General features: G+C 47.8%; 1 protein-coding gene across 1 annotated transcript in view; it reads left to right on the top strand.

The window, feature by feature from the left end:
• Cyfip2 (cytoplasmic FMR1 interacting protein 2) overlaps positions 1 to 12079 on the top strand; it is a 119170-nt gene extending 107091 nt beyond the window's left edge. Inside the window, exons 27-31 of the mRNA XM_059270392.1 lie at positions 567 to 639; positions 1375 to 1469; positions 7827 to 8065; positions 9716 to 9863; positions 11869 to 12079. Of these exons, the coding sequence (XP_059126375.1) occupies positions 567 to 639; positions 1375 to 1469; positions 7827 to 8065; positions 9716 to 9863; positions 11869 to 12036 (723 nt within the window). The 3' untranslated portion in view covers positions 12037 to 12079. The remainder of the gene's footprint in view (positions 1 to 566; positions 640 to 1374; positions 1470 to 7826; positions 8066 to 9715; positions 9864 to 11868) is intronic.
• The last annotated feature ends 480 nt before the right edge of the window (positions 12080 to 12559 follow it).

Here is a 12559-nt window from a genome sequence, read left to right as displayed (position 1 = left end):
GTAGCTCGCTCAGGGGCCCCAGGGATCTGCCTATTTCTGCCTCACCATTGCTGGGATTACAGGCACAAATGACCACACTTGGCATTTTACCTATGTGGGGGGATCAAGCTTAGGTCAAGCACTTTACCAACTGAGACTTCTTCTCCACCCCACCCCCTACTGTGCCGTAGCGATCCTCTTTAATCCTATAGAACTCATCACCAACCAACCAGAGTCTGGTAGCTCCCAGCTTTGTCTGGTCCCTCTATCATTCATTCACCTTAACTCATCAGCGAAGTCCTTGTAAGATGACAGTAAAGATGTGTAGAGCTCTCATGAGCTGGGACTTGGCTGTAGGTTCTGAATTCTCTGTCCTTACAACAAACCCAGTGAACCACATTCTGATCTCATCCTCATTTTGAAAATCGACTCCGAGAAGCCAATTAGTTACCAGGATCACACTGCCAATCAAGAGAATACCCAGAACATGAGTACTGGAGCCAGCAGAGCTGGGGCCAAGATTTTCGAAAGGAAATCCTTCTAATTTGAGGTGAAAATTGTTCTCTGTCTCTCCCTCTTCTCTGCAGTCTCAGGAGGAAGTCTGTGATCTGCTTCATGCTGCACCCTTCCAAAACATTCTGCCCAGAGTCTACATCAAAGGTAAGAAACCATCACCAGCGCTGACAGCCCTCTTACATGTGAATTCATACTCACTTTAAAAAAAAAAAAAAAACCACTTGTGTAAGTATGGACACATGTGTGCAATAGGCTGCACCTGGAAGTCAGGACCACCTGAGGTGTCGTCACCTCCCAGTCTGCTTGAAACAGGGTCTCCTGGTTGGTTGCCGCTGTGTGTGCCAGGCTAGTTGGCCTGCAGACTTCTAGGAAGTCTCCCGTGTCTACCTCCCGTCTTCGCTGTGGGGGTGCTGGGATTACAGGCACATGCACTTTGTCCAGCTTTTATATGGTTCTGGAGATTTGAACTCAGGTCCTCACACTTCCCCAGTCCATCCCAGTGAACTCAGACTGCAGTCACCCAGGAAGGAGTTTCATGTTTGGGATGCCTGTGGAATCATGAAGGGATTAGAAATAGTACTCCAAGCCTTGCTCCTTCGAAGCTAGCCTTACTGTGCAACTCAATCTGGCCTTGATTCAAACTCAACTGAGAGGGAACTCCCCATTTCACTAGACATATACTTCCGTTATTGATCCAATGATCCAAGGTCACAGGGGGATAATCCCTCATAATGAATTCTCATCGCAGTCTCCAGAACCAAGGATGAAGTTCGGCACATTCCATCCTAGTTTGGGGACACGGTGACAGCATCAGGTCCTCTGAGAAGTCGTCTTCCTCTGGTCACACACTCACTTTCTGTTCCTTTGCCCCTTCTGCAGAGGGGGAGCGCCTGGAAGTCCGGATGAAGCGCCTGGAAGCCAAGTACGCCCCACTTCACCTGGTCCCCCTGATAGAACGGCTGGGAACTCCTCAGGTACAACCCATGTCATGGGCCCAAAGGGTCCCAAGAATGGAGTATTTGGGGCCCAAACTCCTCATTTTACAGATAGGGAAACTATCACATCCCTGCCAGGTACCCAGAATTCTGCAACACTATCAAAATTAGAATTTCACATACTCTGAGTCTACAGTTCACATCTAGATATTTTTCTCAAACTCAAGATCAGGAGAAACTGTGGTCCTGTGGTTGGTTTGTCTGAGGTGTTAGCTCAGTAGAATGTGGCATTTTATATAAGTACTCTGTACTTGAAGATGCAGCATTGTTAAATACATAATAATAGAAAGGAAAAATTAAGTTTAAGTGCATCAATCAATGTGGCTAGATCTTAAATTCAAGTTACTTTTCACATAGGGTTTTCAAAAACATTCATATACCAAAAGCATGTAAGTAAAATGTCCCCTGAAAACTTCCAGAATGTTCCAAAGCCAATTTTTGGAGTTAGGGTTTCTATTGTTGTGACAAAACACCATGACCAAAAGCAAGTTGGGGAGGAAAGGCTGATTTGGTTTACACTTCCATATCCTTGTTTTTCATTAAAGAAGGAAGTCAGGGCAGGACCCTGGAGGCAGGAGCTGATGCAGAGGCCATGGAGGGGTAATGCTTACTGGCTTGCTCAGCCTTTCTTTTTTTTTTTTGAATGCTGAATGCCCTTTATTGAAGGAGGGAGGAGGTCTTAAATACAGGCTTACAGCACAATGGGAGAACCCCGGAGGGCAGAAGTTCACTACCGATGTTTTACAATCTTGCATGTAAGCTGTTAACGCCCAATATGCAGGATACACAGACAAGGAACTTCCCTTAAGCATTCAGGAGGGTGGAACCGGGCAGGGAATTAGCATAGGGAGGATATCATGGTCAAAGTCAGCAAGCAAGGCAACAGTTACCCAAAATGGGGGCCAGGGCCCTACAGGCCTTTTACTAAAAAATGAGCTTCTGACTTAGGTTGCGTGGGACGTCAGCAGATCACCTTACCTGTCATGGAGACACCTGCCCAGGCCACACAGGCGCTCTTAGGTTGGTGAGCGCCCCTGCTTTCTTATAGAACCCAGGACCACCAATTTCTGGGGATGGATGGCTCCACCCACCATGGACTAGGCCCTCCACTATAACCACTAATTAAGACCATGCCCTTATGCGGGCATTTTCTCAATGGAGGTTCCCACCTCACTGATGACTTCAGAATTTACCATGGTAAACTGGTGTGCTGGAGAGTTTTATATCGACTTGACATAAGCTGAAGAAAGGTGGAGGTAGGGACTGGTTGGGAGGACGAGGAATCAAAGGCAATTTGAGTTTTATTTATAATGTTCTAATATCTTCAAAGTTGCCTGGGCTCATGTTGAATCTGTAAAAATGAACTTTTGAAAAATGGTACCAGTTACTGTGGACACCGAATTGTATAGGGAGGACTCCTGCCTTCAGAGCACTTAGATTCTATAGGGAGGTGGGACAGAAGAGAAATAGGGGGAGAGACACCCAAATGTCTATTTCTGTTTCCAGTTGATTTAAGTGAGCCTCCCATTTGGAGGTAGGCAGGGATGAGGTGGCACCAGACACCGTACACGTAACCTAGCTGCTTTGTGTTGCTGGCCACACTATTAGAGCAGTTCAGGATTTAAAGCCACCCTTGGATTCATGTTCCCTTCTGGGGTCATCCCCATAGTCAGAAGAACCCACACTCTCGGCAGAGGGCAAGAGGTAGCCACTCTCCACAATGCCGGGCCCCACCCCACCTGCACAGGTGTCAAACTGAGAAGCTACCCACATCAGGCTCCCACTGCAAACGGGGACTAACCACAGGAGGCATTTGGGTCTTGGGCTCACAGCGGAGAATTCGGACACTGGAGAGTCTTTCCACTTTTTTGGCAACAGAAGTTGAACAGAGGAAATCTTCAAAGAGGATTTCCTTTTAGGGAGAAATCTCCCAAGCCAGTGGCGTGCCGGCTGCTCCCAGGGTGTCATCCAGCAAGAATCCATCTTCTGGAGCCTGGGGGGCTTGGCATGGGTTTCCACTCATGGCTGTGCATTCCTTCCCCATTCTGGTGCACGCCATTTCCTCGGGACTGATAGAAATCTCAGTTTATCCGGTGTTGAGTCTCTGACAAACAGGAGCCCAGTGAGTGAGGTCGTGCCAGTTCGACAAGTTGCCCACTTCTCAAAGGATACCCCAACACTACAGTCAGATCAGCCTGAAAGTAGACTCAGGGGTCACTAGGGACTGGGAAAGGAGGATGGAGGAAAGGTTGTAGGGTAGGATCAAGGTACATGTGTGTGGATAAAAATGGAAAAAAGAAAACTAAACTAAAAAGTAGAACTTGGGGGCAGTGAGATGGCTCAGTGGTTAGAGGCACTTGCTACCAAGCTTGCCGGGCTGAGTTTGATCCCAGCCATATGAGGGAAGGACGGACGGACTCTTGCAAGTTGTCTTCTGAGCTCTATACATGTGCCAAATACAATTTCATCAGCCCCTGGGCCAAAGAAATGCTAACAAGCTGTAACACCGAAGCTGGTCACTAGATCTTCTCGGCCGGATCTTTGTGGTGTCTGGGTCAGTGACAGGCCACCGTCGTGGCAGATTTAAAGCAGGGAAGTCTGAGCACTGTGGTGTTTGCATTTGTTTCTGAACAAACTGAGGTGACCTGGTTTTCGGCCAGCACCATCGTCGGAGCTCTACCCTGGAGTATCACATAGTCTCACATGAAACATTTTCTTTCTCTGCCTTTGTTTTCCCATCTATGAAATGGGGTGGTAGCTGTTTCACCTCCTTAGCTGGCCTGCATTTTTAAAATTAGTATCTTTTAGACTGTGTTATTCCATTGACAGCTGGGAAGATCATTCCCAGGTTGACAAAGGGTTGAGCCACTCATCAGGGAAGGAAGGTGTCTTTGCTGATATCCCCCTTAGTAAAAATCCTTATGTGCCATGTTTTCTTCCCCAGAGTCTCATTGTAGTTGTTGCTATCTGTTCTGTGAGTTTGCCCACACTTTCAGGGCTCCGCCTTTTGAATGTTACAGAGGAAACAGCAGGAAAGCCTGACCTCACTGATGTGTGCAGGAAAAGTTAGCGAATTTACACACACAATGTGGTAGGGTCTGCATTTCTTGACTATTAAAGAATAAATCAGAATTCCAAAAGATGCAAAGGGCCAAAGAAAAGAATATTGAGAAGCCATGCATGTGATCAGGTATTTCATGTAAGATCTGTTTTCAGCAGCATCCTCCATACATGACCACAAGCCACAAGCCGGCACTAGATGGCCTTTTTTTAATGTAAAAAGAAAATGAGGGTAGGATGATCATTCACAGGGTGACGTGCTTTCCATGCATACATGAAGACCTGTGTTCAGATCCCTAGTACCCACATAAAAGCCACGGGTGGTGACACACCTATTATCCCAGCAATAGAGGAGGGGACAGACAGATCTTGGGGGCTTACTGGCAGCCAGTCTAGCCAATACAGTGAGCTTCTGGTTCAGTGACAGATCCTATCTCAAAAAGTAAGCAGAGATCAGATGAGGATACCCAAAGCTACAGTCAGGGAGTGGTGGTGGCGGCGGCGCTCGCCTTTAATCCCAGCACTTGGGAAGCAGAAGCAGGCGGTTCTCTGAGTTCGAGGCCAACCTGTTAGACACAGTGAGTTCCAGGACAGCCAGGGCTACACAGAGAAACCCTGTCTTGGAAAAAAATTAATAACAAAAAGGTACCTGAAGTTGACCTCTGACCTCTACATACATGCACATAGGCAAAGCACACTTGCACACACACAATGATATACCAAAAAAGGTAAAGAAAACTCACATTTAAAAAAAAAAAGTCAACAAACATAGAAAAAGTTCAACATTGCCAGCAATCTGAAGCGCATACCCTGAGGTCCAGGTAGATTCCATCTCTCTGTTTGGTAACGGCCTTCTTCTTTAGAGCACATTGGCTGGTGGGGGTACAGGAATGGGCTTCACCTGGGAAGTTATCGGGACAGCTTTTTTGAGACTCACTATGCTTTTAAAGTAATTACATTCTCTGACCCCTCCCCCCCACCAGCTAGGGTTTATCCAACATGACAATGTTCACAGAGTGTTAGGTATACGGGCAATTACTTTAGGATTGTCCCCAACACTAAAGATTTATGGACAACTTAAAATAACCAGCAAGGGTAGAGAACTGAAGACATTTATCAGAGGCTGTTTTTAGAGAGGCATCTAAAGACCATGGCACTGAATGTATTATGGAAATGAGTTTTTAAATTAGAGATATGCTAAATGAAAACGTAATATAGATAATCTGTTATACACATGCATGTATACATATTCATAAATCTGTATTTTAAGAAAGCTCAGCTCTGGGTAATGGGATAAGTGGAATATTATCTTTCTCATATGTTATTTAAGTTTTTCCCCTAAATTTTACCCAGTGAATGCATAGTACTTTTATGGTTCACAGAAAGAAATAGAGGGCTGAAAACTTCAGAGAAAGGGGACAAAGCCCTTTCCATTGGCTCTGGTGGATGGGGAGCTGAAGGTGAAACCACGAGTTCTATAAAGTCATTTGCCAGTATTTCTACCCACCCACCCACCCACCCACCCACCCACCCCCAAACTAGGATTCTCAGAGGCTGCCTGAACAGACAGACAACAGATTAGTTAGAATACCAGAAGTCTCTCACTTTGCTAATGAGAACATACATAGGCCCTTTGTTTACTGAGCATCTCCAGGGTATCAGACAATTATTGTTCTTAACATGTGGAGAGCTGAGAACAGAATCAAGTACCAGGTTTAAGGTATCTTCGAGTGCTTTTTTCTAGCTACCTGGGGCAGCTTGAGTGGTCTTCTGTGTCAGCCTGTGGAATCAAGTTGATGCGCCATGAATCAGGGCACCCTCCCCTTTGTGTTTTAAACGTACGTATGTCCACCAACTCTTCTCCAACTCATTTTCTTCCAAGGCCTTTTCATTGTGTGGTTGCCATGACAACCACACTCATGGCCCAGGTTCATCACAGGCTGTACTTCCCGACTCATTTCCTTCCCTGGATTTACTTAGAGGCTGCCCTCTTTTTTTTGCGGGGGAGGGGAAGGTCTCCAAGGAAGAGAGTATCGAGGGAGAGGTCAGGTGGTACCTCCCGGGCCCCCCTACAGAATGCGCTGTCCTCTCACTGGGAGCTGATCCCACGTGTGTGCTGTGAATCTGGCTGTCTTAGCAGCCAACTCTCCTTAGCTTTGTTCCCAGACGAGAAGACCCGAGTTTGACCTCAGATTTTAATATGTACTGTGCAGATGGTTTTCAGCACCTTTGCTCTTAGATGTTTTCACTCACAGCACAGACAGTTGCACAAGACGGTTGTGTGTTTGATGTGCCTGTGTGCCTGTCTTGTTACTCGATCCGCAGTAGCCAGGACCAGATGAGAAGCCTGTTTGAATTACTAATGGAGACCATTCACCATTGTCAAAGAAGGGTTTCTAACGAGAGAAAATAGCTCTGTGAAGTCAGTGGCAAATTTTAAAACGGTAACATACGCTCCTAGCACATTCCACTGTACAAAATTATTTTAAAAGTGAAAAGCTCACCCATTTTCCCCAGCCCATCTGCACCCACGACTAACTTGACTCCTTCTAAACTGTTTTCTACATGAACACACACACACACACACACACACACACTCCCCACGCATGTTCTCTTCATCTGTGGAGTTGTGCTGGTGTTTGATAGGATTGTAGTAATGTCACTTTCTCCAACTTGCCGAATTCACTTCCTAATTTAACTTGTAGATCTGAGCTACACTGAGCAGAATCCAAGCTTTATACCTTTGAGCCTCAGTTTTCTTTGTCTGTGAAATAGAAATAATAATGTGCCCGTAGAATTGAACAGAGTCATTGCTCATCAGGAGCCTGGTGTGCCACACACTAGTAGTGTTACATTATAAATAGGACTGCTTCTGACTTGTGTGTACCCAATTAGCCATCATGACCTCTCCAGAGCCTCGATTACAGGCACATGCATCATGCCTGGCTTCTTTTTATGGGTTCTAGAAGACAGAACTTGGATCCTTGTACTTGCACTGAGCCATGTTCTCAGTCCCAACCAGCCTTCGAAACCAGTATGTTTTCATATAAAAATCAGTCTTCTACTGAGGGTGCCTGGATTTTACTTGCCATGAGTGACAGTTACCCTAAGGCTTCCATGCCCTCAAGTTCTTCTTACACCCAGTGCCCTGCTCTGGGCGGGGTAACCAGTCCTGGTGAACAAGTTCTAGATGTGGCTAGCACCAGGACTCTCCAGTGGAGGTGGGGCAGATGGGATCTCAGAGGTGGATGCCATGTTTATCCCTTCCCATCCCAGCAAATCGCCATCGCTCGGGAAGGTGACCTGCTGACCAAGGAGCGGCTATGCTGTGGCCTGTCCATGTTCGAAGTCATCCTGACCCGAATTCGGAGCTACCTGCAGGACCCCATCTGGAGGGGCCCGCCACCCACCAATGGCGTCATGCACGTGGACGAGTGTGTCGAATTCCACCGGCTATGGAGTGCTATGCAATTTGTCTACTGCATCCCTGTGGGGACCAACGAGTTCACAGCTGAGTGAGTGCACCCCCCAGCTACCTGCCCCTCCACATCCCTCACCATAGGGGTGCCTAGGGCTAGCCAGGAAGAACAGGGACTGAGATGGCATGAACGGTCATTGAAAGCATACTGGTCGTGGTGCCAGTGCTGGGCATGGCAAAAGTGGACTGTTTTGGCCTCCAGAGGTTAAAAGGTACAAAGAGAATATGGAAGCACAAATGTCAAGGTGTCACATGGGGCAGGATGCCGACACCAGAGAATGGAGCTGGGTGAGGTGTCAGACCTGAATTCTCGGACGAGAATTGATCCCCTGGGATGGGGTCTGTGCAGGGGAATGGAAAGTCCAGAAAGTGCGTAAATGGCTGTCAGCAGAACTGGAGCTCAAGAGTGAATGTTGAGAAAGGGCCCCATGCATGTCAGCCTTGGGAACCTCACCCTCCACCTAACCCCTGCCAAACGCCACTCTTAGGAAAAGCAGAGACTTTGGATCTCCCAGTCCTGTCAGAGAGAAGAGGAACAGAGTCCCCTCCTTCTTCCTGCACCCATCTAGCTTCTTGCTGAGGGTAGGGCGGCAAAAGTGACCAGCTGGTCCTTCTGGAACCAACAGCAGTTAAGGAAGGGGTGGGGAGGGACTGAGCAGGGTTTCCTGAGGAAGTAGTGCTGGAATGGGAAGAGAAAGACCCGCAAGCTGTGGGGCTATGTCCTTCCAACCCTGTGACAGAGACGCAGGGGACCTACCCAGGGCAGGCTGGGCTACTAACTTCTGAACAGGGGAAATGACATAAGGGTGACCCTACAGTCCTCCACGTCTCCTGGGAATTGAGGCCCACAGTAGGGCTTTAGGAAAGCCCCAAGAACTCTCTGGGCCTCCTGTATGAGGAGCATCTGATCCCTATGGCTCGCCATGTGAGTCTCAAAGGCTGGTTAGAGTCGAGACGGCTCAGGGCAAGCCCGAAGGACCAGAATTCTGTTCTCCAGAAGCCATGTTTAAAAGCCAAGGGAGGAGCCGGAGAGATGGCTCAGAGGTTAAGAGCACTGTACTGCTATTGGCAGGGGATGAGAGTTCAGATCCCAGCACCCACTTTAGAAAGCTCCCAGTTGCCTGCAAGTCCAGACCTAGGAGGACCTGTTGCCAACTGGCCTCTGCCTTCTGTGGGCACCTACACATCCATGCACAGACACATGGTTAAAAATACACATTTCAGAAAAGCCAAGTGAGGCCTTATGCACCTAGAATCCTGACATTACAGAAGCTGAGACAGGGGGATGCCTGGAAGCTCATAGCCCAGCTAGTCTCACACTGCATTGGCAAGCCAAATTTAGGGAGAGACCAGTTGAGAAAATAAGGTAGAGAGTGACTGAGGATAGGACCCGGCATCAGCCTTCACACATGTGTGCACACACAGTCTGGTTGTGTTCTTTGTAAAGTCATCTTTTCCTCCCAGCTGACTGTTTCCCTGGGCTCAACACCCCTCTGTGGTTAAAAGGACTCCTAACATAACCGAAGTCCCTGGAAACTACAAAAAACCCACCCTCGGGACTTCCTTGTGCCTACTTTACGAAGGGAAGGTCTTCACCCAAGGGCGGGCCCGCTCAGCAGCTGTCCTGCCAGCGTTGGAGAGGCCCCTTTCTTCTCCGCTTCTCACCTCTTCCTTCCCCCACCTCCAGGCAGTGCTTCGGTGATGGTTTGAACTGGGCAGGCTGCTCCATCATCGTTTTGCTGGGCCAGCAGCGGCGCTTTGACCTCTTCGACTTCTGTTACCATCTGCTGAAGGTGCAGAGGCAGGACGGCAAGGATGAAATCATTAAGAACGTGGTAAGCAGATGTGGCTGGCCTGGCAACAGGCTGGCTTCGGGGAGGAAAAGGGGGAAATGCTTCTGGAGGGCGACGACTATGGACAGACCCTCAGAAGTTGGGGGGCTGCCTGGAAAGGGCCTGCAAGTCACATGTTGTGATAGACTGGGTCACCCTGAAAGCCAGCCTGGACTCCTGGTCTCAAATGTCCCTCCCCGGTCCCAGGCAGTCCCTGCCAGTCCTAGCCCTCGTTCCCACAGCACGCTGGACAGTAGAGTCATGCCAGGCACCGGGAGAGGAAGGGTGTTGTGAGAAAACAGCCCTTAAACTAGACAGCAGTGGTGGAGACAAGATCAGAAGTCTTCACAGGAGCTGGGACTTGGGCTAGGTGTGGGATGGCCGGCAGCACATGGGACGATGGCCTGGATGGATTCCAGACACAGGGAGCAACTACCACACAGCACGGAGGCACACAGACAAGTGTCTAGCACAGCGGAGACGGCCAGGGGCCAGATGAGAGAAGGAGCCCCCCCCCCCCACACACACACACACACACACACACGGGTTTTAAGAGTGGTGGTCATGATAACTAACCATTTCCTAGTATACAGTCCGGTGTTACATTAAATACCCTCACAGTGTCTTGCAACCAACATCCATCATGTCCCAAGCATTTTCACTTTTTCCTGCTGAAGCTCTGTGTCCATTTAAGCAGCTCCCCAGTCCCTGGTAACTACCGTTTCTCTTTGTGTGTCTATAAACCTATGGACTGTGTACCTTCTGTAAAGGGGTCTGTCGTGTTATGACTGGCGTATTAGGGAAGACTTCTCCGTGTTACAGTGGGTCCAAATCCCATTCTTCTATGGTTAACTAGTATTTCATCTTATGCAAAACACAGTCCACTGAAGGAGCCTTGCGTTGCGTTGCGTTCACCTTTGGTGACTGGGAATAACAATGAACTGTGAGCTTAGGCGGCCATCCGAGTCTCTTTTCACATCTTTGGAATATACACTCAGAAGTCTAAGTGCTGGCCATCTAGTAATTCTCTTTCATTTCTTGAGGAATGGCCATACTGTTTTTCCTAATGGAGGCATTTTACACTCCCACCAACAACACTCAAGAACCCAAAGTCCCACATATTACTGGGTCTTTACATATCTGCTGTAGAGAAATGTCTTTAAATCTTTTCCCCAATTTTTTAATTGCTGCTTAAATTTTTTTTTCATATTGTTACTTCCTTTGTGTATAGTCATGTATGTTTAGAGAAACATACCTGTCACAGTGCCATGTGTGGAGGTCTGAGGCCAACTCACTGGAGTCAGTTGTCTCCTCCCAACTTGTAGAGTCTGGGAATCGAACTGAGATCCTCAGGCTTGGCAGCAAATGCTTTTATGCCTTGAGCCATCTTACTGACCCTGGATCACAGCACTTTTATGTATTCAGAATAACAACGTCTTACCTGTTTTACAAATCCTTCCATTCCATTGATGGTATATATCCTTTCATGCACTTGAAGTCCCCATTTCACTCTGCATTGGCTGCCAAATCCAACATCATGAAGAGTTATTCCTGTGCTTTCTTCTAAGAACATCGTGGTTTGGCTCATACTGAAATCTCTTATCCATTTCCAACTTATTCTTGTATACAGTGTATAAAATAAGGTTCAACATTCTTCTGCATGTCGGTATCCAACTTTCCCAGCATGTATTGAAAAGGTTGTCCCTGACACATCCATACTTCAGATGGTCTTGTCTTCCTGTTCAGTAGTTTGACTCAACACACAAGAGTGTGTTTCTAGCCATACAGTTCTGTTTCATTGGTCTTCATGATGGTACTGTGCTATTTTGATTATGGTAGCTTTATTATAAGCTTTGAAACTTGCAAAGGTTATCAGTGACCTTTAGCATTTGGGAACCATAGAAAAGACCTTTAAAAAGGGAAATATGACCATTGAGACACCAAGAACCTGGATTCCAGCCCCTTCCTTTATTCCTATCCTAATCTAAGCATCCTCATCCTTCTACAGCCCCTGAAGAAGATGGCTGACCGCATCAGAAAGTACCAGATCTTGAACAATGAGGTTTTTGCCATCCTAAACAAGTACATGAAGTCCGTGGAGACAGACAGCTCCACTGTGGAGCACGTGCGCTGCTTCCAGCCCCCAATCCACCAGTCACTGGCCACCACCTGCTAGGCAGACAGTCCCGCAGACCTTCAACCTGGAGGCGGAGGCGGAGGCGGAGGAGGAGGAGGAGGAGGAGGAGGAGCAGGAGGAGGAGGAGGAGGAGGAGGAGGAGCAGGAGAGGAAACACAGTGGTCAGCCTGCAGCAGGTCCAGCTGACAATGTGTGGAACTGGCCTAGAAGGAAAAGAAAACCTCCCCAACACATCTGCACCACTCCCAAGGGCTGGGCTCCTGCATGTTCTCCCGTGATATCTCCATGGTGGGTTTTCCATAGTGTAAATGAAAAACAACAAAAACACAGGGCAGTGTGTGTTTTCTTATTTTTTTTTTTTTTTTTACTTTGACTATATCTAAGAGCTATGATTCCATCCTGCGGCTCCCCACCCCATCTGTGTTTGCTTCCAAGACCACCTCCCAACATCGTAACCCCCTACCCAGTATCCATATGTGATCCAGCACTGTAGTCTTAGGGACTAAGAAGAAGAGAGTGTAGCCATAGCAGAGGGATCTGCCTGACCCAATCGTGTGCCTCA

Source organism: Peromyscus eremicus, chromosome 8a (genome assembly GCF_949786415.1).
Source record: "Peromyscus eremicus chromosome 8a, PerEre_H2_v1, whole genome shotgun sequence".
Classification (NCBI taxonomy): Eukaryota; Metazoa; Chordata; class Mammalia; order Rodentia; family Cricetidae; genus Peromyscus; species Peromyscus eremicus.
This window is presented reverse-complemented; position numbering and strand designations above follow the sequence as displayed.